Source organism: Hippichthys cyanospilos, chromosome 7 (genome assembly GCF_059441005.1).
Source record: "Hippichthys cyanospilos isolate Australia breed blue-spotted pipefish chromosome 7, RoL_Hcya_1.0, whole genome shotgun sequence".
Taxonomy (NCBI): domain Eukaryota; kingdom Metazoa; phylum Chordata; class Actinopteri; order Syngnathiformes; family Syngnathidae; genus Hippichthys; species Hippichthys cyanospilos.
In genome coordinates, this window is record NC_142375.1 from 9,915,551 (window position 1) to 9,943,416 (window position 27,866).

A 27,866-nucleotide genomic window follows, 5' to 3' on the forward strand; every position below is an offset into this window, starting at 1 on the left:
CGCCAACATAGTTTTTAAAGGCGGCATGTTTTGAATGCACACAACAGAGAGCCACAGCAGGAAAGAGTGCAAACCTTTCAAGCAAACAAGAACGCAAACCATTTCCACCAAGTCTGCCAATAATCTATTTAGTGCATGACAAACCACCATCGCTTCCTGCACAATGATAAGCTGTGAGATGGTTCAATGATCAGCTAGGAGACAATGGGGGGTATTGATTATTTGGGGAAGGCCTGTCCAAACACACTGGGACCTCTTCAGGGCAGATAACAGAGCATTTGACATGCTGAGAGATGACCTCTAATCTCAGGCAAAACCGTTATACTTTGATACCACTGACCTATTCAGATGTCCACACTTTTTTATCTTTACACTTGAATGCAGTGAGATAACTTGAAAGAAAACTCTGTAACACAAATCTGATCATCTGGATCGGATCGGCAGATATTTTTGTTTTATGGGAAATCGGTGATTGGCCATGATTTTAAAGGTGAACTGTGGCAGGGTTTTTACTTTACTTACTCAACCTCATTTTCCCATATCTGGATTTCACAGCATATACAACAGTCAGATGGTTTTTTTTTCAATTTTTTTAAACAATAAAAATAATAACAATAATAATAATCACAATAATTATAATTTTTGTGGTGGGGTGGTTGTTTTTTTAGGTGAATTTATAGGGGTTATTTAGTCATAGATTTCCCACCATGCATTTTGCTGGGCATCAGTTATACGGACATTCCGGCTATTTGTGGCCCGGACCAGGCCTAATCCCGCTTGAATAGCATGGGTTGACTATGCACTAAAAAAAACAAGTGCTTTAACTTGGCATATTGGTCCATCTTATGATTGAATCGGGAATCATTTTTTTTGTACACGCTGATTGGTGAGCGGCTGCAAAATTTGATCGCGTAAAGCCTACTTCTCTGTAAAAATGACATATTCTATGTATTTTTCAGTTCATATTGATTTCTCTGTGATCATTAACAGTTTTGTTTTTCTGTGATTAGTTCAGCTGTCATGTTGATAGTTTGTATTTCTGAATGCATACTGTCCTGCCCTTATTTATTTATCTTTTTAATTTTTACCTCCCATCATGAGAAGCGTTCGATGTAAACAACGCAGTGGTCTTTTTCTTTTTTTTTTTGACTGACCTTTTTTTTTTTTCCCTGCTAAGTTTTTTTTTTTTTTCATTTATTGCAGTGTCATATAGTTGACTAACAATAGGTAAGCGGGTCCCCGGTCAACCACGATCGACACAATGGACACACCTGGTGTAAATTATGCCTTAAAAACACCTGACTTCACTCATACATGCATAATGCGTTTCACTTATTACATTAGCAGAGGTCCACTTATAGGTGTCCTATAATATATAGTTATTTCTTTATAGTCTTTAGTGAGAACTGAGGAATCTGGTAATTTCCTTTATTTTATTATTCATTACTCATACTTGCCATGAGTAGGAAGTGTAAACTTTTCATTTCAAATTTGTCAAATCTTACTCACCGGTGACTAGATGTTAATACATGGGTTAGTAATTTGTGTTTCTTTCTCTATTGTCAAGTTATGTATCTTTTAAAAGGTTAAACAAATACAGCAGTGACCAATGGCAACATCAGAAAACTAATTTGATTACTTGACTGGAAGTAGTAACATGTCAGATTCGTCGCACATTTTTTTTTTTTTTTGGTGGCTGTAGTTTGTCGAAAAACTCACCCAGTGTGCATGAAAATGTAGCTGAGGTACCTCCAGGCCTGGGCCCGGAGCTGCGGGTGGTAAGGTAGAGGACTCTTAAGGAATGATGGGCTGGAAACCTGCAGAACCAGGCGGTCCAGATGACATCCATAATAAAAGAAGACAACTACCTACGGCAGTAGATACAGAACAGTAAATGTTATTTGACAACCTAAATGGTTATAAACATTTGTCATTAGTGCTTCTGTGAAAGAAATATTGACAAGAAGAATGAGTGTGAGAAAGCGCATCAAGTAGTTGGGAAGAAAAAGTTAAATAGAAAAGACATAGTCTAAACTTTGAAGTGGAACATTTTAACATTTCAATTGTCAGCTAAAATCAAGCAAAAAATATGAGGCCTAAGAGTGCCAAAATGGAGCGTAGCTGACAGTAAAAAAACATTTTGTTTGTCAGAAAGCTGCTCCAGTCATTTTCATGCTTGCATGAAAACACATTTGTGGCTGCTTAGCAATTAATTTTCAATAATTATTGTATTGTTGATATTGTACGAAAGAAATTGACTCATTCCTATAAGACAGCGGTTTCAGTTCAATTTCTGTGGTTAATACAGATCATTACATCAATAATACAATCCTTTTGAGGCATCTTAAAAAAGAATCTGAGAAAAAATGCATACTGACAAAGTAAATGTAGCTGAGAAGATTAGATGTCTGAAGTTATTATTTTAAGTTTTGTGTGACTTTTTAGGTAACATATTTTCCATCAAATGGTGATTGAATTTCAACTTGAATAGATTAGTTCCAAACTGGCAGCTCCAATTTTCTTCATGAATCAATCTTCTCAAAACTCCAGCATTTGACTAATGTGCCTGTCAGTAGTATTAAGCAGTGCAACCTCAAATCTAACAGACTTGGTGAAATCATTATGGTGCGAAAAAGTCCCAGAGAAACCACCTCATTGTCATGGCAATGCATATGTGCAATCAAAAACTCCCACATCACATTAGGACATGGTGGAGGCATTGTCAGACTAAAAATGTACACACTAGGTGACATTATTACAAAAGAGTGTGAAGATTTGATGACAACAATTAAAAAGGTGCCATAATAGGGAATGGATAGCATGTAAACAATTGTATGTGGTCTTTTCTTACTCAGTTTGACTTCTCTATTCATTTAAGACAAGGATGTCAAACACATTTTAGGTCAGGGACCACATGGAGGAAAATCTATTCTCAAACACAGCGGGCCGGATTGGTAAAATCATGGTCTATACCTTAAAAACAATTACTGTCACATTTGTAGGTTTTTGATATGTGCGCCAACCTGGTCCCGATTCCCAGCAAACAACGGCAGCCATCTGAATATAATATCTATCCTTAAATTGCATGAATTGAATGGAGATTTCCTAAGATTTTTTTCTATTTGTTCATAAAATACATATTTTGTACAGAACACATAAGATGAGCGAAAAATAAATAAATGAAAAAATCATGAATGAACAAATGAGTCAATAAATAAATAACTTCTAACTCACTCATTTACCTCAAGAATGGTGACGGTCAGTATTAGCCATGGTGGGGGCCAGTAGTTGTAGCTGTCAAAGTACCACTTGCGATCCACTTCACGTGGCAACGTCTCATAAGCGACGTGTCGAACCAAGCGTTGAGAAAGACCCAGACCGACCTCATCTCGAAGACTGCTGCCCTTTAGGTGTCTGCCCCCTTGAAGGATCGCCCTCCGGAAACTATTAGAGCGCTTATTGCTCATCTGTAAACAAGAAACACTTGAAGTGAACTGCAACGCACTTGTTGAGAGCTTGATTTTGGGGCAGTGTGGCTTTAGTTCCCGTACCGAGACAGCACGAATGTGAGAGAGAATGGTTATTTGAGTGGATATATATGGCTTGCAATTGAGTTAAAAACTTGTGGTGGACAGGCTAGGAGGGTTAGTAGGGTCTCATTTTCAACTTTTGATGTCAAAACGTTAAAAAAAATAAATAAAGTGGCTTCACTGTTCTGATCATTTTGAAATGGAGTTTACTCTGTCAGTGTTCAGGATCCGCTCAAGGTATGACCGAATCCTGATAGTACGGCTTTGAGCACAGGCCACACAGACTATAGAATACCATTATCATCACCTAGCAACCAACAAAAACCCTTCCCCTCACCGCTGTCTGCCTCCAAGGAGTTCAACAGCAAACAAAAATGTCCCCTTTATCTGGGTGGCCAGCTCCGTCTTACACAATTGAGCCATCCCACTGCTGAGATAGCTCCCCAGTAAAATTATTTTTGCAAAAAAAAGAAAGTAAAAATTACTTGTTGAAGCATAATATCCTCCACTGACAGAAAGGCTTTGCAGTGCTACAATCGTCAATGTGCCTTTCAGCTGAACTTTCAGCGTGTTTTATAACCCTCTCTATGACAACATAATGAGTGCTTCCTAACTTCGCCAAGGCACTCTGCCTCACCTTCCATAATCTTTATCTAATTTCTATTTCATACTTCAAAGGTCACTTATGTTATTGTATTGTGTCCCCCAAGTTACAAGCACACAAATGCGTGTTTCACTACCATGTATCCATCCATGAATCAATGTTCTAGAGCCGGCAAATTCAGACTACACATTGCACCAGACTTGGGCCTGGGCACCAAAATAGAGCCCCATAACTCCAAAGCCAAGAAAAAATTGATGCCCATATATGAGGTACAGTTCACAAGAATGCTCACACATTATGAATGGTTTCACAAAGAAAACACACATACACAGACTGTGCACTATAGAGGCTGTCAATTATTCATGTGAAATGACTGTAATTCTTCTCATTATTGTACACGACACAAATGGCACTCTTCCCTGATTAGACACCAATGAAAGAAGACATTGAAAAGAGAAAGATAAGGCGATGTTAAAAAGTGAAGAAATGACTAATTCAAAGAGCAAAAAGGGTTACATGTACATATATACATGAGTACATATACAAATGAGTATATAAACTATAACTGAGCACATCATCACCAACCACTTTGCATCAATGTGGAATAAACTGGCTTACCTGGGGGAAATTTATGAATTTTTGGATACACAAACAAACATATTGAAAAGTCAATGTTTGACTTTGATATTTGACAGAAGCCGAGACAAGTTCCTGACGCAGAGCTGATACTGAGAGCAAAGGATGTGATAAATAAATGAAGGTTAAGAGTGAAGGGGATGTAGAGTTGGAAAAGAGGGAGTGAACAGTGGATTGAACAATGTGTCATCAGGCAGTGTCTGACAGACATTGTTACTGTCTATCCATGTCATCATATGTTCTTCAAGACTTAAAGTATAAGCAGTACTGAAAATCCATGAGGACTACCTAGTTTGGCCATACTGAAACAATGAATTACAATGCGTTAAACTATTACTCTAAATTTCCCGCACAACATTCAAATGCGTTATGATGGCTTAAAACCAAATCCTGATACAGTGGCCTTTAATTCCATTATTGGGGGTAATGGGGAAAGTCAGGGGAACGAAATGAAGGTCAGACATTATTTTTTGAGAGAATCATGTTTGAATTAACTGCAAATGCAAAAGTACTGGGTGGACTGGAAATTTGATCGAAGCGTACATTGAACAAGCATCAGCAAGGAACAGTTTCAAGGTCACAGCTAAAAAGTGGGGGAAAGGTGGGAAGTGAGGAAGGAAATTTTGCATGTCAGAAATGCATTTTCTATTCCACCGTCTTTATACCTTGAAGTTCAATTTGGAAGACAGATTCCCAATGTAAAATTGTGAAAAAAAAACACCACCCCCTAACCTAACCTAACCTAACCTAACCTAACCTAACCTAACCTGACCTGACCTGACCTAACCTAACCTAACCTAACCTAACCTAACCTGACCTAACCTAACCTAACCTAACCTAACCTAACCTAGCCTAACCTAACCTAACCTAACCTAACCTAACCTAACCTAACCTAACCTAACCTTTTAAATACGTGTTTTGTGAAAGTCTCACCAGATTGACAAAGTCCTGGTAGCAGATTTTTCCATCAGCATTACCATCAGCGAGGGCCAAGAGAACTTCTAGCTTGTGGGGGTCAAGCTCAGAGCCATGCGTAGCCAACAGGTCCCTGAAGCGCTCGGTACTGATGAAGCCCGAATTGTCTTGGTCATACTGCAGGTGAACACAAATAAAGAAAGGGACGATTGATTGGTAGGATCTGGTTTGTGATCCATTGATATGAATCGGGCACATTTCATACGACAAATCAACTCACTAGAGAAGTCTGTATACAAAAATCCCTTTAAGAAATTGCTGCAACCAACTATCATCAGTTGTGCTGAAAATATAATATAAATAGGTTAAATAGTTTTTGAATGAAACAAATATCCATCCATCCGTTTTCTCTGAACTTCCGCTTATCCTCACTAGGGTTGCTGGCTTGCTGGTGCCTATTCCAGCTGTCTTCAAGCAGTAGGCAGGGGACAAAATAGGCCAAAAATAGTTGCCAGCCAATCGCAGATCAAACAAATACAGTTGGAAAAATACAAAATACTTTGCAAAGATATAGTAAGCCGAAAGGCCTTAAGAGCAGTAATCAGCTTGATTTCTACCAAGGTCATTTTACACCTATTTATCAGATTACAGACTATGGTGCAGGTTTTTGTCTTAAGATTTATTACAAAATGTAAATACAAGTGAAGTATTATTAAAGCACATTAAACATTCTATTGTAATTTTACCTAAAAATAATTGTTTATTAATCATCTTATGTTATGTTAGCTTGCCGTAGAGTGGTTTTTCTGTGACCACTGAGTCTTTAAAAGTATATTTTAGCATTTTTACTACCTTTAGCTTCTGAACACAACTAGTTCTGGACACTTTCAAAAAGAATTAGAAGCCATGTAAAACAAGTACCAGATGAAAAAATTACCAATATGACTCTGTTACCCGTGAGCGTTATTTAAAGTGCAGCAAATAAACCAAAGTGAGAAGGAGCCAACAGGACAACAGACAGCAAAATTGCAGCATCTTGGCAAGCAGCCACGTTCGACTCTCTGTGGACCAACGGAAATAATGAACTTTGATGCAACAACTGACACACTGCCAATATTGCTTTGTGAGTCATGTACATACAGCTATACACTCTTATTGATTTTGAACTTCACATGTGGTGTGATTAAATGTTCACACTTTAGGGGCTAGTTTATGCCTAATGAGTGCGCTTCTCTAAGATGTTCCGTTTTTAGTTGGCTGCTTTTATTTGATAAATGACTGTATTTGGAACAGAATGTGATTAGTGCATCGTGGCACACATAACACTAAGGATGCTAGTGTATAGTGGCAGGTGACTCACTTCGCAATGGGTGGCAGTTGTGGCAGTCATAATTTCTATATACTGTATGACTAGTCTTTACTTTGTGGCGAAGTTGTTAGTCTTAAAGCAGCAGGTGTAGCTAACACATGTAGACTATATAACAACACTCACGGGCATCTGTGAAGAACAAAATTCCTGCTGTACTGAGAAGCAAATAGAAGGGCAGAGCCTCCACTACAATAGTTTTGTGTCAGTCTGTCTGTCTCCAGAATATATTTGCGTCGGTCTCTCTGTCTCCAGGTGGCCAAAGTAGACAAACCAGAACGAGAACTGAAGGAGGAAGTGTTTTTTTTTTTTTTTTTGACAGTACTATGTTTTCATGCTTTTTAATATTATCAATGATATGGGTTTTTTTTTCATCAAAAAGGACATTACAGTTTTTTGGAGGGGAAGCTGGAACTATTTACTGTAAATTTCAGATCATAAACCGCAACTTTGTCTACATGATTAGAGCCTGCGGCTTACGGTCCAGTATCTGCAGTTTTTTTTTTTTTTTTTTAACCTGCCACCAGGGGGGAATTTACGGGTAAAAAAAAAAAATGTTAAAAGAACTGAAAATAAGTGAATCAATGGTTTTGTGAATCAATGGTTGTGTTAAAACAAGTTTTTAAAATTTAGTATTACAAACATAAATATAGTATTTAAAAAAAAAAAAAAAAAAATATATATATATATATATATATATATATATATATATATATATATATATATATATATATATATATATATATATATATATATATACAGTATATGACTTATGCGCATTGTGTTTATATGCTCAATCAATCAAAGAAAGAAAGACAAAAGAAGATGCTATTTTACTCTGCGGTATTTTGTGCTATGTTGAAAATATGTATGTATGTATGTATGTTCAGTCAGTTGAAGATAGGATATGGCTGTAAGCAAGCATTTAATGAAAAAATAAAAATAAAAACTTGCATATACAGTGCCATATTTTCCTAAATTAATATCTGATGTTACGCCCTGTGGCTTACAATCCAGTGTTGCTTATTCATGAAAAAAAAAGAAAGAAAAAAAAATTGCTCTTTTTTTTTTTGCAGCTGCGACTTACATGCCAATGTTGCTTATAGTCCAAATTTGCGGTAATAGCATTTCCATTCATTACAATGTGGAAAAATGATTTGAGAAATTTGTACTATGAAGCACACTCATGGTCAAGGAACAAATATTAATAATCACTCATCTCAAGGCACAATCCCACCCTGTCATTGAGAAAATGCTTTAAAATACGTAGTAATAAAGTAATAAAGGGATAAAAACTTTAATACACACAATAAAACTAGTACAGAAAAATACTGTATATCCTCAATATCTTTATCTATTTATTCACACTGCCATTACTGCCTAGCCCTAAACCCAAAAATATCATACTCAGTAAGTGTAGTTCTACTAGGCATGAGGACAAAAGTCAAAACACTTAGCATCTGCTGCAGAGGAGGTGGAATATATGTATTTGCTCTCTTATGATAAAAAACAAAACAAAACAGGCTGCCGATGATTAAACTTGCACAACATCTCTTCATACTCACACAATATTCTCACAAGGAAACTGTACCACACACACACCAAGATATGGCTTCCTAACTATCACCCGCACACTCACACATTCTTTATGCAAAACTGTAAGTGAAGAAAAAAAACCAACCTTCTGTTGGAGTAAATCAGCCAGTTTCTGCTGCAGGCATTTTCCCATGATGAAGTAAAAACATTTACAGTAGCAGCATCACAACTAAGACACTCCATATGCGTGTGTGTGTCCTCATTGTCATAATGTGTCATATTGTTTTCATCAGATTGTAGAGGATCATTTCTAACCAGGGCGAAAGGATTACAGTTCAATCCAAGACCTTCACAGCACACATCCCCCATTTCCATTCCCTAATACACACACACCCACGCACGCACACACACACTTAAATACACTCACACTCATACTAGCATAGTCAGTAAAATTTTGTATTGGTTTCCCAAAGGACCTCTGATTATCACCATCACTTCAAATAAAGTAAAATGTGATTTGCCTCACTCAATCGCAAGGCACACTGAGAGAAACAACCATGAGACCCAGAGTCCAACATAGAGAATGAAACTCCAGCTGGGCGAGGCAGGGCCGAAGGCATGAAGGCATGTGTACTGAAAATAATACGGGGTGTTTTGGATTTTCATTGTCCAAAAAATAAATATTAAGGATTTGCCTAAGGCACAAGCACGAACCTACTATTAATATGCAGAAAGGCAAAAAAATAAAATACACAACAAAAAATATGAATAATATCTTTTCCTTCAGATGATGGAATGAGTCAAAACAAAAACTCAATAACACGGCTATAAAATAGTGCAAATTTAATCTCGAAAATACAGACTGGGAAGTGTAAAAAAAGTCTCTTCAACACGGAGCCTTTTATAGTTTGCACACTTAGGTCCAGTATGTTGAAGCTTGAATATCAGAGAGAAAGACCCTTTTCTACACATACCCATTGGAAACTATACTGAAAGACATTTTATTGTATGGATTCCAGATGACAAATATGAACATCCATGGCAGTGATGGAGTTCATTATAAATAAAATCGAAGCCCTGAAGCCTCTGACCAGATTAGACCAGACCCATACTGGGAGCTCTGCAGGACCCAACCTACACAGTTCATGGCAGTGATGGGCATGATTTACTGTCCACATGCATCTCCCGTCTCATTCTCTGTGCTATTTACCTCTAGGTACAAATACTGTGCAAAAAATGACTTCCATTTTGCTTGTGTGACATGACAAGCTTGACGGGTACAGCGTAAAAATAAAACAGTGGCCTCCAGGAGTCGAAATGCAGCGTGTTGAAATAGTAACATCTCCCTGCAGGTTGATGGGGAATGACAGGCATGACTGTGGCTAATCACCGTGGTAACTGGTGTGACAAGACCCACAGAGTGTTGGCGCACTGACAATATACAGGATGTGCCATAAGTGGGTAAGAACATTTTAAATTAAACATATTTTTATATGCATAGTGAATCATGGCAAATAATTTCAGTCAACAAGAAAAATGGATTCAACAGAAGAATGGGACAGGTACCAAAGGAAGGAAGGCAGAAAGGTAGTTTAAACATGTGCAGGAAAGATGAAGAAAAAAAAGTGGAGTGAGGGAAGGAAGGAAGGAAGGAAGGAAGGAAGGAAGGAAGGAAGGGCCAACAAAAGGATGAAGAACAAGAGAAAATAATGTTGAAGGTCAAGAAGGAATAAAGAAAAAAGGTCTGAAGTAGAGGGAACAAATGAAGTGCATAAGTAAGGAAACTAGGAGAATAAATGAGGTCAGGAAGGAAAAATGAAAAGCAGGTCTGTGGTGGAAGAAAAGAGGATGAGGAGATGAAAAAGAAGAGGGATGGCAAAAAGTTCAAATGAAAGGGAAAAAGGAACAAAGTAGATCTGATGTAGAAGGATGGCGATAAGGAAAGCAGGATGGCAGGAGGAACTGAGGGGGATCAGAAAGGAAAGAAAAAGCAGGTCTAGCGAATAAGGATGGTGTATAGTCAAGCAAGGCAAAAACAAAGGCAGACGGCAAGGAAGGGAAGAAACAGCAGCAAGTCTAAGGAGGAAACAAAGACACTGAAACATGGCAGAAAGAAGGAAGATGAAATAGGTATGAAGTGGAAGGAAAGCAGAAAGAAAGGAGGTAGAAGAAAATGAAGACGAAGAAGGAAAGAAAAAGCGGGTCTGGGGAAAAAAAGGGGGTATGAAATGAAGGCAGGGTGAATTTCCCGAAGTATAGAAGAAAAAGAAGGCCTGACAAGGAAAAGAGGCAAGGAATGAGGGCAGAAACAAAAGTGGGAGGGAAGGAGATCATGAAGTGAATATAAAAGGCAGGTGTGAGGTTAAAGGTAGGCAGAATGGAAGATAAGATGGAAGGATGTCGATAAGGAATGTAAAAAGGAAAAACGGGAGATCTAAAAAGGATGGAGTGATGACAGAAAAAAAATGGTAGGTGTCGAAAAAAGCTGGAAGAAGGGAGGCAAGGAAGGACCGAAGATGGGTGAGAAGCAGGATCAAGAAGAAATGGAAGGAAAGCTATTCAAAAAGATAGGATAGGGGAGGGCAAACAGCAGATTCTCAAAGCTAGTTTCCTTTCCTAATTGCAGCTATGAAGGGAAGCTAGCAGGTACAATGGGCGCACATTGGCCTTCTCATGTTAATCAGTCCCTTCACACTGGGCTGGGGTCAGGCTCAATGTGAGACTCGTTCGTCCAGCCGCTATTTCTGTCTCTCACACACACAGACACACACGCTTTTGTCACCTTATCTGTCATAGCTGAGAGAGTACATTATCGGTACTGTTGGTTGTGGAAAGCCCAGGGACAGCGTGTGGGTCTGGGGGCTTATCGTTGGGCCCGCCGGCAGACTTGGCCTCATTTAGCGGACTAGTTCAAGTTGAATGGAGCCGACAGCTTGTCAGCGGGCGGCGGTCTGAATGGGGAAGGGCGGGGGGAATCACTCTTTCTGAAGGGTGGCTGACGTTGGCTAAAAGGAACATGGCCAAGTGTGTGAGGCCACTTGATGTCACCAGTGAAAGAGTGGTGTGGATGGGAGCTATTTTTTCTCAATGGCACGGCTAAACCCATCTGTTACACTCTCATTTTTTTCATCTAGGGATACATACAAAATACCGTATTGTGTAATTTTGAAAGTACGTACATGTGAATGGGCTGGCAGCTGATTATAATACAATAACAGGGAAGCTTTTTTTTAAATTGTTTTTAAATTCCTTAACTGTAGATTTACATTTAATTCAGTGACATGAACAAATCAGTTTTTTTTTTTTTTAAATAAATTAAACAAAAGATTTTTGGCAGTTTTGTATATAGGTATTTTTCTCAGTCTGCTTTACAATATGGATGATTCTTTGTGGGCCAGAATGACTTTCAGTTCACTGTTGTGCATTATCAAGAGTTAGTATTCAAATTTCACCTTCAACTATTTTAATGACAGCCGTTTTTTTTAAAGCGAGATTGCAAGCTAATTAAGAGCATTATGACTGATCGTGAGCGTTTCTTTTTAATTTTCCCAAAGCTTTTCTCCATTCAGCCCATAAAAAGACGTTTTTCACACGTTTCCACTGACATCCTTTTGCATCAATGGCACTGAAAGTGTTAATGTGTTTGAGACCATTTGACTTTGAAGGTGTTTATGTGAAACAACTGACAGGTGTTTAGAGTGCATGTTAATGCATGTGAATAAACAGCCAGATGTGTTTACAGTGAGTGTATGAGTCATGTTTAGTTTTTTGTTGTAGATTAGTATCGGGGTTTTCCGTTTTAATCTGTTTGGGCTTTTCGGGGGTTTTAACTGTGTTTTGGGGTTGTGTTTTTTTTTTATTCATGTGTTTAAGCTCATGTTTTGTTCCCCTTGTGTCTGTCTTTGTCAGTGTCTTCGTCAGCAATCTGCCTCTCGACTCGCCTGCATTTTGGGTCAACAATCTCACCCGCCATGCCGCATCGTGATAGTATGTGAACAGATATTGATCAGTATTAGTGAAAGGACTGAAAAAAAGACTGAAAACTAAAGTAACAGTTCAAATAACAGATGTAGTACAACAGAATGCAACTAATGAACACAGTGAAAATCAGGATCACATCATTAGAACTCAAAAGTTAATGTTGAAATATATAAAATAAGAGTGAACAAGTTTACAGTCGAGTGTTTGTGGAATTTCCCCGCAATACGTGAGTTGATTAATTCTGAGACTCAGTGAGAATTGAAGGATGCACATTACTTTGTTCTCCAAATGGAAGCCTCTAAGATACGCTCTACCACAGTGTGGGTTTGACCTGACAGCTCCTGGTTCAAGCCGGCACTGCTGCCAACTTGCCAGCTAGTTGCTTGTTTTATTGTTCTCCGACAGAGGGAGGATTCAGAGTAATCCCGACAAAAGAAGTATTGTTTAGCCGAGAAGGTCAAGATGTAGGAATGCTGCATGGAGCGAAATTGCAATAGCGATTTGGTCCAGGAAAGATGGGAAGGCAAGACAGAAGGCATGTGACAAGCAGCTATGACTTCACATCATTAATTACACAGACATCACCTCTACTATTGCAGAAACCCCCTCAAGAAAAGGTCAAGCGTTTGGATTCATACAAAGAGCAGCTCACCATTCACATCACGGTCAATCTCTTTCAGTCAGGCCCGGCCGGTGCTCTGACCACACACAAGTCAAATGGCTAATGTCTCAGCGAGACTTTTAATAGATCCCAAATGTCATAGCTGTGCTTGTCAATGCCATGAAATAGCATGCAATGAAAATACTAAGAGGAAACAAAGGTGCAAGCAGAGGAGGCCTCAGACACATGAAAGTCGAGCTGGAGCAAAACAAATACACAAGGAACAAGGTATTTGCTCAAATGTTGAATAGAAAATACCAGCCCTTCGCCCGACATTTCACTGGGACACTTCTACAGTACTGAGCTGCAGTGCTACGGAAAAATTTCACCAATAAAAACAAATTCACTTCAGATCACACATGGCACATCCTACGGGTACTTAGTATAGTAATTAATTGCCAAGGTATTCACTCCACATAAACAATGTGAGCATGCCTAATTATGCTAAATATGGTCATTTATTCATGTGTAGTTGATATTACTTCCATGAGCGCGCGAGGAAATGGCAGGCAGTAAGGATCACTGCAAGAAGTCGCTAAGTTTAGCCGACAACAGGTTAAACAAATAAATAAACAATAAATAAATCAATCAATAAATTGAAATTAAACCAATGCGCTTCCTGTTGGTTTTCGAGTAGCTACGCCCGGACGCACCATGGAAGAGACAACATTATCACATTACACAGCAACGACGTGCTATGATTTCCTTCTTCAAAATACACACACTAAATAATACATGCTTTTCAATGCAATTGCTGTAGTGGGCATGGGATGATAGCGGGATTGGCAATATATCACGGTTTTAGAAGTCACCGTTCTTTAAAACCATCCAAGTCTGTCAAAACCGATAAGTTATTTCCCTCTCGTGTCCGAGTCTTCCCCTGCTACAGCAGCCGATTACATCATTCTTTTATTGGTTATTGGTAAGTCAGCTACTGCAGCTGACTACTGAGAGTAAAGTGGCTAGCATGTTATCATATGCTGCTTTCATAGAGCATTTTATGTGATGTTGCACGAGGTAGGACGCGAACAGTCGTGTGGGTCATCAATGTGTGGGTGCAAAGAGCAGCATTCTAACCGCCGTACGACGCAACACACAACAAATGCAGATTAGCGTTGTATGATTTCATCCACTTTCCATAACAGAGGGAGCTTGTGTGTCCACTCGTGTGTGCGTGTTTGAAGGAAATAGTCAACGTAAAATGACAGAATCCACATTGCTTCAAAGAATAGGGAGCATCGCAAATCCATCTAAATGTTTCCTCCCTCTGTGCTGTCTGTTTGACATCCATCCAATTGATACACATAGTAGTTGAATGATTTATTTGATCATTTTTTCAAATATTGTTGTTACTTTACACTAAGTGCCCATATTTCAGTTAAAATTGCATGAATTCAATCAGAGAGAACTCATGTGTTCCTTTAACGGTGAGCAAAACTGTGGTGCTCATTGAAGTGTTGTTGCTATCAGCTAACTTCACTTCTACTTGTGACTCGGTTTTATTGCTATCACTTCACATCTCTACCATCAACACACCACCATTTAAGAAACATTTTAAATAACCGAATAAGCACACTAAAAAAAAAAAACACTGGTGAATTACGACCTCAGTGTACAATATGGCGCAAGTTTCTCGCGCTAGCATTCAAATGCAGTCAGGCTATTCTATCCCATAAGGTCCTTCTCTGCATTACGGTACTAACAGCTAATATCTAACAATGTGAGCTTTCCATCAGTCTATAAAAGTGGACATATATAAAGTAGAATGATGGATAAAATTACTTTGATGTTTTACCTAATTAAAGTAAATTGTCCATCGAGTCACTTTTTAGTTTTAGTCTTGTTTTATTTTTTCTTTGGCATCTCAAAAGCACCAAATTGGAGGAAATGTTTTGAAAGTTTCAAAATAATTTCACAGTTGTGTCAGTAAATCAACTGAGGTTGAACTCATTCTGTCTGCATGGATACATAAGATAATGAATTTTGATTTAATTCAAGTGCACTTACAGAACTATATTAGTTATACTGTTCTATTGCCACAGCACAGTTATAGAAAAGGCTTTTAAAGAGCATGTCCGTTGCTTTGTATCCTACTCAAGCTAAAATTGCACTGCTAACACGGCCACCAAAATACATATGAATATTCAAATTGAAATGATAATTCACTCAGACAGACAAATCTTTTTGACCTGGGGGCAATGTTATATGGTAACTGTATAAGACTGACAGCTCCTCTCAGGATTTACAGTAAATCAGCCAGTCCTCGTCACCTGTCTACTTTGACAGATTGGAGCTCACACACGCACACGCACAGATACGGTTCAGACACCCACCAACCCACGCAGCCTTCTGAGGCCGTCACATACATGCACCATTTCCTCATCAAATGTTCTGTAACCAAGCAACCACCATGCCCTAAGCGGCCATATGTGCACTTATAGTACAGTGCACTTGACACACAGTACTTGAAGATGTGTGGTTGATGTCAGATACCAAGATACTACATTAAATCCTAATTCTCCTATGCACAGGAGCATGCATGCGTTACAAATTAAATGCATTTTCACAAATGTCTGAAAAAATCATGATTGAAGCCAATTGCATTCCTATCACAGTGCCGAAATGAATACTGCTTCACACTCTTGTGACTGAACGAGAGGAATCTTTAAAAAATTTTGGAGAAGAAACTAGTGCCCTCTGCGAATAATAGCCACAAGACACACAGAAGGGTCATTGGACTAATACTATTACAACTCAGCATTCAGAAGTTAAAACTCTTTGTAAATGATGAATAAACTGTGATGTATGACAATGTTTTTCAGCATTAGGTACTGGTTCATCAGAGGTGGAAGTAAGTTACATATGAAAAAGGCATAAGAAACTCCTAAGTCTTTACCTTCAAGTTTCAAAAAAGTCCCAAGTTACTTGGCAAAAAATCAAACTAATCATGCCATACAATTTTTTTTGCAAATCAAGTCAAGGCCGTTACTTGGACAAATCATTAGTTAAGTTTTAGAAATTTGCTCAGTAACAAGTGATGACATACAGATTGAAAAATTTGCAACTTTCAACTTCTCCCTTGTTGAGAAAAAAAAAGGCAAGAAATACAGTACTGTACATGCATAGGCAAGTGATCTGGTGTGTTACTTGCAACAATGGACGGCCCAATCAATGACTTGATGTCACATCCAATCCTAACATGGCGATGTGCATTCAAATTAACCAGGGGTGTTGTTTTGGGAATTGAAAAATACATGTGCTTAGGGAGGCTGGTTTTCTGCAGGTTTCATATTTTATTACTCATATTTGATTTAAATTTCATCCCCAAAAAATGATCCTAAAAGTGGAAATTTGTATGTCTCAGAGTGATTCATCATGTACGTGACGTGCCATCAATAGCAGATAAACATCATGAGTGACAACATTAAGGAGGGATCAAAACATTAAATTTTCGTTCTATATTTTATTATTGAAATACATTCTCAGGGGGAGCATTAGCAATAGGTTGTATCATCGGATAATTTCTTATTTTCAAACACTTTGATTACATTTGGAACTTTTTGGCTGCTAGAAAATTAAATTCGAGACCCAAAGAAGGTTGTTTTTGTGGAAATCCCAAAATTGCTGTCTCCTGAAAATGTGTCATTTTGTCATTATATAACATTTGCATAAATAAACACAACCGAACGATTGCAAAGTCGAAAGTAGAAGGGGTGGAGGAGGAGGCGTGAGAGTCAGGAGTGGAGTCCTTTGGGGTGTCTGGAGTAATAAAAAGGGGGTGGGAGCCAAGCCAAGCTGAGCTCTCTCAGCAGGCACTTCAGCATGTGTTCATATAAACACTTAACCTCCTGCTGCTGCTTGGTAAAGCGTTCACACTGGAGAGACAGCTTGTATCCGCACGTGACATCAGCAAGACACACAAAACTCTATCGAGGGAGAGGCGAGATTTTGCAATAAAAGGCACAGAGGTAAAAAGCAGCATCAAAAGGTACACACGCATAAACAAAACACTGACGGAGCCAGTCAAATCCAGGGCATGCTCAGGTCAGACGCATGTCAGTGACCTATCCCCTGTGAGGTGAGAGCCATCAAGCCCAAACGTTCCATCACGCACTCTGTCTCACATTATACCACAAGAAGAAGGGGCACAAAACCAGAGGAGAAACATTTGTTTAACGAGCCGTTCTCTGGCTGTCTTCCACTCTCATTCACTCGCTTCTTTTCCTCCAGGCCTGCCCTGAGGTCAAACCCCTCCCTCCCCCCTTCCTCAGAACCCAGCACCAAATGATGGCAGCAGCTCTATTCAGTGTAGATTTATGATCTCTACTAGCTGGCAAATGGACCTGTGACTTTCTGCTCCCCCTAATTTTTTTCCAAATGTGGAGGAAAAAGGAAAATGGTAAATAAGGGGGTCACAAACAAAGTTGTGGGGAACATTTTCAAGGGTGCCTTCAGGGTTGACCTGCCTGGCACCCCTCAATAAAAAGCCCTTTGCTACTTGGTGTAATGAAATGATACTGCTGTCTTATTTACCATCAGGCAGGGCACAGATTCTCCTGTTCTCCAGGAGGTGAGAACCCCACCCGGGTGCCCTTTGAGTTCACAGCCCTTGTCCCATCCTCGGAGGTCAAGAGTTCTTGTGCGACCGCATGTCCTTTTTGGGGAGACAGCCATTTCAAACTCAAAACAAGTGTCTTAGTGTATGCGTTGAGTATGATTCTGGAATTTGATGCTACTTTGGTGACGTTACTGATTCTGTTTATTTTACTATTCTTCGCCCCATTAAATTGTTATTTTTTGAGCAAACCCTGCCTCCGGCTTCCCTGTATTTTGGGTCCATATTTCCTCACCTCCCACCACTTTACCCCACTATGCTGAAACCGGAAACACTCGTGTGACGTGTCTATCAATGAAACCACGCACCTTTGTTTTGTTTTTTGTTTGTTCTGCGTGTAGACTAGGTCTCAAAAAATAGAACAGAAATTTTCAAATCCTGTTCTGGGAGAACTGGCAGTCAATACCAATCGATACCGGAATCCTGATACCCAACCCTCATTGTTTCAGAGTCTAAGAGCCGATTCTTAAATTCAGGCTGAACGAATTTGAAAATTGGCTGACCACAACATGCCCCCAGCTCAATTTTGCAATTACGAATTTCTACGCCATTATTTTATACCTTTTTTTTAAACAAGCACAAGGAATAAATTATTGCATTTTACAATGAGCAATCTCAGAAATATTATAGCGCGCACACAAAGACATATACATTACATTTTGCATACATACATCTACTATGGGTCCTCCGTATCTGTCAGCTACTTCAGCACACTTTGGTACTGATGTCAGATTTTGGTAGCCATATCCTTCCTGTAAGATGATACAGGAAGGGAAAACAAAAGGTCGGGCCGTTATGACTAAGCACTCTCGCTCACCTTGGATGAGCTGAAACTGCCGGGCCACACAGGTCCCACGTGCATTGACAACACAAGTAAACTGCAGAGCAAAACATTATAGTGATTCGTGTCTTCCAATTGGGATAAATGTTGAACTGAAATGTTGAGATAGTATCAGTAAAGTCCTGTATGAACATTGGTTCCTTGTCATGGATTGTTCAGTCGCAAATATGTACAGTGATTACTTGAACACATTGGCTTGTAATATGAAAGCATGAACAACTGTGACTAAACTGCTGTTTGTGACCATCATAATTACATTTTATAATCATTTTATTTATTCATTCATTCATTCATTTTTGTTTAACACATAATTCACCAAAATTGAACACTTGAGTAGCCTGTGGCCCTGTCGCTTACCAGTGATGGAACATTGTGATTTCCTTGGAATGTTGTAGTAGTGAACATTTGAAAATGTAAATATTTTCAAATATTCATATAAAGGTTTGCCTATTTATATTTATCTGTTTTCTACTGTTTTGAATAATCTATCAATTACATTTTGCGATAAACCACTAACACGAACATTGTCCTCATACACACTATTAGTCAAGGTATGGGCACACTTTCTCGTGCTTGACTGGCTGTGAATTGAGGATTGGCTTTCTGAATCTAATTTCCTGTGTTTAATGAGTTCATGTAATCTGTGTGTTTCAAATCCACTTCTTTAGTATTGAAATAACTAAGTAAGATATTTTAATTTATTGAGCTCCATCTGCATTTATGATTGCGGAATCATTGTACTGTAATAATGTCATCGGTCGAGGGATGTTGGAGCCCATCAGTAAGTGGGAACTGAGCCCGCGCTGCTTGCACATACTATTTTCTTCTATTCTCTTTCCTCGTCTTAAGTGTCTAGCTTTAAAGTTTTAGTTGACAAAAAGAGAATAAGTAGCACAGTTATTGTCTTTTTTAAAGTTTTAGTTGTCAAAAACAGAATAGGCAGCACAGTTATTGCCTGTTTTCGGTACGCGGCATTTCATTGCTTCCAGTCACGCAAAATCAATTCAAGCATCTGAGGTCAATCTTTTTCCAAATCACAGAGAGCTATTAAATCCTGTTGTCTAATTAATCAGAGTGAATTAACTTCAAAAACAGAAAAATGTGCCACTCTTTGGGCCCTTAAATCTGGCAAGTGGTACGTGTGCATGTAAGCCTCTTCTGTACTCCATCTGAGTAATGCTAAGTATATAGAGGAATCTGACAAAGGATTTGTTGACACAAGCTACCATGGCTCTATAACAGAGCCAAAACTCATCTGCCAAAAGCAACAAGCTGACATTGTTTAAAGAAAAAAGGCCTGCACAAAAAAAAAAAAAAAACAACACCATGAAAATGCAATCACCATGACACATGTTCATTTGATGGCAGATTACACTGGTTATAGGTAATGGCCATCATTTAAAGGAGTTATACTGTACTCTTTGTGCCCCATATTATGTTAACATAACATTGTTTCCTAATGACTTGCCAGTATGGCAGTTTGCTGGAAGGCAGCTTCATAGACAGATGAGAGCACCACAAAGCAATCAGAAAAGCCAACAAATGTTTTAGTGAGTGTATCTGGCATCATAAATCTAACAAAGAGGTGTAAACCTGTCTTGGTAGCTGTCTGCTTTTGTTTGAAGTGATTGTCAGTATGCCATCTGCCTGGCTAGACTAAACTTCCTCCCGGCAAATTGCGCACTCGGTGTATCGTTCAGTAATGGGCCTCGAAAAAGCAGTTAACATACAAACACATTATTAGTGGTGATTTGAATCCCATTAAAGCAATGGGGCCTCTGTATAGGGAATTTGTGAGGATCCAAACTATTAATGATAGCCCATACAAGATTATTATGAATCAGCCTCTGCCAAACTCAATGGCGAGCTTTGCCTTAGGTACCTCTGTCTTCAATGAGGATTACTCAATTCAGGCCAGCACATGATTCCATCTCTGTCACATATCAATTATAGAAACCGTCATTGTGATACAAACACAATTTAACATCAGGGAACTGTGCCATGTGCTGTACATCATCTAGCACACTTGTGAATCAATATAGTGTGTGCTCCCTTGACATGTCTTTTGCTTTGTTGGCACCTCCAGTTCTTTTCAATGTCAGTAAAATGCCTGTTTTTGACCTCTTCATTCAGTATTACTACTGATCGCTACAACAATGGCCCTTTTTTGTTTAGTTGTGGCAATAGGCTTTAGAACGATGTCATGAGGAGGGCACCACAGCCACAGAGTCAGGGTCAGAGGTGGGGTTTCAGTGTACAAGCCGTTACACTTCCTGGTTATATATTGAGCCCCCCTCTACCCACCCATATTTCATTAGAAATGTAATTTCCATTGCACCAAAAGTAAGATTCCATCATTTATATGCATGTATTTAACCATGGAAAGCTTAAACTATCATGATTTAGGCCCTTTAAATATATTTAAATAAATGTTCTTAGCACCATTGGAACACAGGAAAATGAGTTTACAGCAGCGAAGGTACCGATAATTTTGAAATCTGATTGGTTAAAATAACACTCTCACATTGCTAATAAATTTTAGGTAGCATCAGCCATCACTACTTATTCAGATGACCCGAGGCAGATAGATGACCATGGAAGCACATAGCTTCCATGGCTGAAGGCTGAAAGCTGATTGAACAGAAAAACATCTAACATCCCAGACTTGTACTGGAGGCAGTGAATGCAGTCAAAGGATCATATGTTTTGGCTATGGCTTGCCCGATTAAAAACACCTCTTAGTGTTGAAGTGTCAAACTTCAGTTCACAAGGGTCTGCGTCCTGCATGTTTTCAGGATACACACACACACACACACACACACACACACACACACAGACAGACAGACAGACAGACAGACAGACAGACAGACAGACAGACAGACAGACAGATAGATAGATAGATAGATAGATAGATAGATAGATAGATAGATAGATAGATAGATAGATACTATTGTAATATTTCTCAATCGGTTATCGGAAATGTGAAATTTTGCAGATTTGGCAAAAGAAAATCTATATTGCTCTGGCCGAAGTTTTTTGATGTTGTAATTCATCATATGTACACATGTACAGTTTGGGCAAAGGGTGAAACCATAAAGCATAAAGCAGCTACTGTATCTTGTGCAACATTTCAATTTCATGCCAGCACTGCTCTGAGTTTTGACTGTGAAGCCAATTATGGCCAACCTGGCACATCATCTTTTTCCCATTTACCGATCAACAGGCGAAGCAGCTATTTTTACCTCAGCATAAAAGCGTAAAGCGTTTTCACACTCCGCCAGCTGGAACTCGGCCCTTCAGAATGGAAATCTATTTAGAGCCCCGAGGAGCAGCAGAAGCGGAGAATAAATAAGATATGATTAAATCTTTCAATTAAACAGTTTGAGATCTTGTCTGTTATTGTTTTTAATACAGTGCAGGTAATTTGCAGCTTCTCTAAACAATTTGGGATCTCCAGGACTCAGCTGGTGTCAATCATTCTGGGAATGTTGGATGAGCAGGTCAGCAGCGTGTGACCTCACCATCTGTGCACATGTCAATGGCAATTATGCAAAGAAGCATATCAGCTTGTCACGGATGATATGGATGAACAGTAAATGTGTTTAATTGGGAAGAACGGCAAATGTGAAAGTAAGTGAGAGAGGAAAGTCCCACTTGAACACATGGTTGATACTTTTGCACTTCAGACTTGCAGGTAGTAGTGAAGCGCATAAGAAAATGTAAAAACTTCAGCACATAATGATGACATCATCATCAATGATGACATTGTTTTTTGTTTTTTTATTGGGGGGGGAGTGTTATTTACCTGACATGTTTTATCTTTTGCCTTCTTCAGTGTCCTGTGATAGTGTGGGGTCAGGAAAATAAAAACCTAAAAAAATGATGTGAAAGTTAACATTATTCATTATTATTATTATTTATAAGTTAACTATTTTTTTTTAATTCCTCACTTAGTAGCCTTTAAAATGTACTTTGACACTTACTGTCGACATCAACAATCAATTAGGGCTCAGTTTGCAAATGTCACACGACCAAACCCGAAAACAGCTGAGGCCTGTTTAACGCTTACCTGAGCTATGAGCAACTGTGCTATTCAGTCAACAGCAAGTGGCAAAATGTGTTTTTAAAGGTATTCATTGTACATGAAAATGAAATGATCACATTAATGACAGAAAAAAATTATTAATAATTTATTGGTGTAAAATAAGGCTGCCAAGAATAATCGACAAAGTCAACGTAACTTTGTTGACAGTGTTTTCCCATCGTCGACTGGTCTCTTGTTTTTTTTTTTTTTTTAACCATCATTTGGTAGTTTCAGTTCGAGGGGTGAGTGTTTTACTTCCTTTGCCTCAGTCCTTCACTACTTGAACCCCTCTTGACGCACTGGGCAGGAGAAGTCAAGGCATTGATCGAGCAACATGGTGGTGTTGCGTGCACAACAGGAGGCTTAATGTCTCTTCAAGGTTTGCAAGCTAGCAGTGATATTCCTGCTCATTTAGGGTCTGTTCGTGTGAACAACTTGGATTTTACTGTACATTATAAACAGCTTCTGGACATTGGAGTGCAAAATTCCAAACATTTTATCAGCGGTTTTTGCCTAATTCATGGCGCGGGAAATGCAGAGGGCTGAGAACTAGGCTAAAGCTAACACTGCACAGGCTCTCTCGACCCAGCATTTTCCTCGCTAATTTGTGGTGTTTGACAAGCATGAGTGATAAAATGCGACTTGGGATTACACAACACGGGAAACTGATGGGCTGCAATGTCATATTACTCACGGAAACATAGCTTACACAGTGGAATCCCGGGCAACGCTATCGAACTAGCTGGACACTACTCTGTGACTCTAGTAAGGCAAAGGGTGGAGGACTGTATATTTACGCTAACAAATGTAGTACTGACTGGCGCCTATATACTATTAGCTTCTTGTTTATTGTTTTACTCAAAAGTTGTCAATGTTCTACTGTTCAAATTATCTATTCATGGATGTCCTAAGTAATGTATAAACCTAATAAGTAGCATTTGCACTGTCTTAAATTGGATTGCACCTTTTTTGAGTCAGTGTCATTTAATTGATTTATTTTGTATTTTATTTTTGTGTGTTGAGTATAAATGCACAAGTTCTTAAATTGTGTGTGTATCTCACACTACATCGTCTTTGAGTTGAAGGGCTCATGACGTTATTTGGAATCTGCATCAGCACTGAAGCCAATTTAAAGCAAATTATAATCATCATCATCATTGCAATTAGTTTTCCAATCCAATGATAATCACTAATTAATCGACTACTGGAATAATCATCAGTGACAGCTCTACTGAAAAAGGGCTAAATAAGTTAAAGGCAAAACAAAAATAAAAAAATCTAAATCCTCCTTTGCAGTAGTTGGCACTACACTGTGGCAGATTGACACATGTCAAAAAGAAATGTCTGTTCACAAGTTTGGTCATTGTGTCGAATGAAATTGTATAAATCAAAAGCACTACTCATATCAATAAATACTCATTGAATGCATGTACAGGTATCGTCTGAAAAAAAAGCAGCATAGGACATCCCTAGTCGCCATAAAACTAATATAATGAATTCATCTTGATAACTAACTGATTTACTAGCCATTTGAGGGTAAAATGGCGATAAAATGGTTGATGGTAAATTGACCTTTCCGTATTTTATTGTGACTCAGATTTGAAGGATTCTCCACGGCCACCCCTACAAAGTTTGATGGGTGATATTGCATACACCTGACAAAAGACTAAGCATCACTAGCATTCAAAAGCTTTACTAGGAACCCAAAACTAACAGCTATGTGGACTCTCCTCCTATCACTCAAAGGTCTCTGCTCACACGCTGTGGCTTTTTTTTTTCATGCATCAAGCAAGAAAATCCATTTCATGGAAAACACGCAGCCATGTGAAAGTGTTTAATCACTAAGCTTGTGTGGGTGCATGCCTGGGGCGTTTCCAACGCTGCGTGGTGGCTGTCAACACAAAGGCAACTATGTAACACACATAGGCTTCACTTTGTATTGCTCTCACACACACATACACATATTTGGCAAACATTACTACTAATTCCAAGCTCCACCTGGATCTTGAGCAAGTATATGTTAACACAAGGGAATTTCCACACAGGTTACAAGAAGCATGGCACTCATGTAGATTGCTCTCCCAGGGGATAGCAGAACCATTTCACATTGTGGTGTGATCTAAACACGCTTAATACGGTTTATCAGATAAATCCAGAATGTCAGCTATAGTCCATCCTCAAATCCCCGGAAATCCCCACAAAAACAGCATGAGACAACACTTTAGGGACAACAACTAGGTCGGAATTATACATAATAGACGTGCTGAATTTTTGTTGTTAGTCTAGTATTGTTTAGAGATTTAAAAAAAGACACCAACTAACGAACCATTAAACAATATCATGCAAGTGGGATTGAATTTGCGCTCACCAACCTTTGTGAAAGTGATGCAGGCACTAGTTTAGTCATGGCTTTCCAAAAGTAAAATACAAAAGATCATCAGCCTTCTTTCAGAAATAATATTCATAATTATTAGTTTTCATAGAGAAGGGGCAGTGCGGTGGAAGCCTGGTTAACCCATCATGCAGTCAAAACTTTCCTTGTCCAGAGAGAACTCAAGCGGGCTTGGGGAGAACATGCACACTCCACACAGGGAGGCCGGGGCCAGCTGGATTCTAACTCAGGTCCCTTAATTGTGAGGCGGACGTGCTAACCAGTGTACCACTGAGCCGCTTTTGTTGTCATTAGAATCCCAACCCCAGTGTAAAATAACATATTTGCAATTTTTCAATAACATCATCTCCATCTGTGCCCAGCTCATGTTCAAACTTCCGACATGCAGAGGGAGGCACATATAAGGTAAAGAAATCCCCCCCCTGGGAAACAAAAACAGACCGAAGTGGAGCGCGGACAGCAGAAAGCATCACTTAAGATTACGGAACCACTGATTTTAAAAACCACATATTGACATGTATCGTATGCACTTTTCCAATGATAGCTTGAAGCACATTGAAGCACTGAGCCAAGGTCAAACTGAAGAAATCTCTGAAACAGAAATTAATAGACCCTTGTACTGCCTTTTCCATGGAAAATCCCCCAAATGATCATCAAAGTTTGAGACCATTCTCCAGTTAAATTAAATATTGGAGGAATAATGTTTACAGGATGCTTTCTTTTGATAAGGCATATTTTAGTGAAATCTAGTAATAAATTGGCAGAGCACAAGACTTGGAATTTACCCAAAATGTCAGAAAAAAAACAACACACACACACACACACACACACACACACACACACAACCAGCAGATTTTCTGTTCAATTTCAGGCAATTCCAGACTTTTACATTTGTCCTGTCATGATCACTAAAGTTTAATTCCATTAAAGTTTGCTAATTTCACATCGATCAGTATAAAGGTTTATTTTACTCCCCAAACTTACTCCTGACTACACCACAGTTTCAGAGTGAATTTTTGAGGTTATATACTCAAAATAAAAAGAAAATTCAACCCTTCATTCAAATGTGTTTATTCAGTGGGATGCCTAAAGGTTTTCAATGGAGTTGACGTCAGGGGACTAAGAAGGCAGATGGGACATGGGAGGAGCTTCTACAGTTTGCATTATAAGAGTATGCTTCCGCAATAAAAACTGAATTTATCTTAAGACTTTTAATACATCTTAATTAGAGGTGCCATAATTCTGGCAGACACCGTATATGCTGTAAGAATAATATAAAAAAGAGAAAAGTAAGTATAATTTAAACCAACAGGTAAATGGCATTTGTTCATAGGTGCGAGTGGTCAGAATGGTAGCACTCCTGCATACCACTGTGGCAAATTTGAACTCTTACTGCTTTCTTATGTGGCATCACTAGCACAATAAAGACACAAGAGGCAGCAACATGTGCCATTTAAGAGATGTTGGCGAGGACAACCGTGATTCCCCCCCCCCAATTGATAAATGAAGCAAGTCATTGTGAGACAAATGTGAAACCATGTGGAATAAAAACACTGCAGCACCGTTTGGACACTTTTTCAAATCTGACACCCATACAAAAGGCACATAAAGGAAGACGTAAGGCTTCATGTGTACTCACGAAACATCATCACATACACACATACACAGAGGGTAACCTCTTGGCTTTTCCATAATCCCTTGTGACCTTATGTATTTGGGGAAAAAAGAAAAAAGGAAGCAAGGCGGTGAGTCTGACACGAGCCTCTGAATCACCCTATTAAATCCCAGATGCATGCGCACACACACATACACTTACATTGATGCATACAATTCCCTCCAAGAGAAAGTACGGGGCCCCAGGGCAGACAGGTGCCACGGCACCCGCCCAGAGCGAGGACTGTGTGTGTATGCGTTTGTGTGTGTGTGGTAATAGGGCTCTGTCGACCGTCTGTCAGCCCAACCTGCTGCTAACATCAGCTGGTCTGTATTCCCCTCTCTTGTGATCATACCCAAGCTGGCCAAGCTGAAATGTGTGTGTCATCCCAACTGCACTATTTCTTTAGCTTGTACTGACCACTACACAATTATGTTAACACACAAGTTCCCTACAATGTGTTCCCTGCTACTGGTAGCTGCAGGAGTTTGCTTTCACTTACGTCAAAGCCCTGGTTGCACTTTTTAGTAAGCCAGCAGGCTTTTTATAAAAGGATTTAAAGCGAACAGCATGATGCACTATTTTAATCTAAAAATACATTTGTCTACTGAGCCTAGCCAAAAACTGGAGCTGATTGGACAGCGAGAGGGTCCAAACAAAGTTGAGAACCAAACCCATTGGAAAAACAGAGTCTAATTACTAGTGTTGGGCAATATTAAAATTTTGACCGTTTCGTCATCTCCTTAATTTGAGAGGGTGTATGGTAATGGCGTGACTAATTTTTGACTTATTTATTTAGCTTGTATTGACCACTGCAAGTCTGTCTAGTATAAACACACTTGTAACTCAAATACATGACTGATATTTATGTACCTAACCAAAGGATCATAAATTAGTGTGAATGGGTCACTATTGGGGTGAATGAAACAAAAACATGTCTGTCCCCCAAGAAAATGTTATATCCATTTTTTTTCTTAATCACTTTGGATCAATTTTAAATCCCTCCACTCATCTCTTTGCTTGTGTGGAAATGGTCAAAGTCCAGTGGCCA

The 27,866-nt window shown here is 39.0% G+C and overlaps 1 protein-coding gene across 3 annotated transcripts in view; it reads right to left on the minus strand.

Annotated features, from left to right (window-relative positions):
• The window catches only part of rhbdl3 (rhomboid, veinlet-like 3 (Drosophila)), a 39,232-nt gene that overhangs the window by 7,535 nt on the left and 3,831 nt on the right, over window positions 1-27,866 (minus strand). Inside the window, exons 1-4 of one of the 3 annotated variants that reach the window (XM_088420281.1) lie at window positions 8,733-8,846; window positions 5,704-5,862; window positions 3,243-3,467; window positions 1,720-1,868 (exon numbers count right to left, since the gene is read on the minus strand). In XM_088420281.1, coding sequence (XP_088276407.1) covers window positions 1,720-1,868; window positions 3,243-3,467; window positions 5,704-5,862; window positions 8,733-8,780 — 581 coding nt within the window. In that variant the 5' untranslated portion in view covers window positions 8,781-8,846. Of the gene's footprint in view, window positions 1-1,719; window positions 1,869-3,242; window positions 3,468-5,703; window positions 5,863-8,732; window positions 8,847-27,866 lie in introns of those variants that run through there. The other 2 variants (XM_088420280.1, XM_088420282.1) reach the window with 2 other exon arrangements.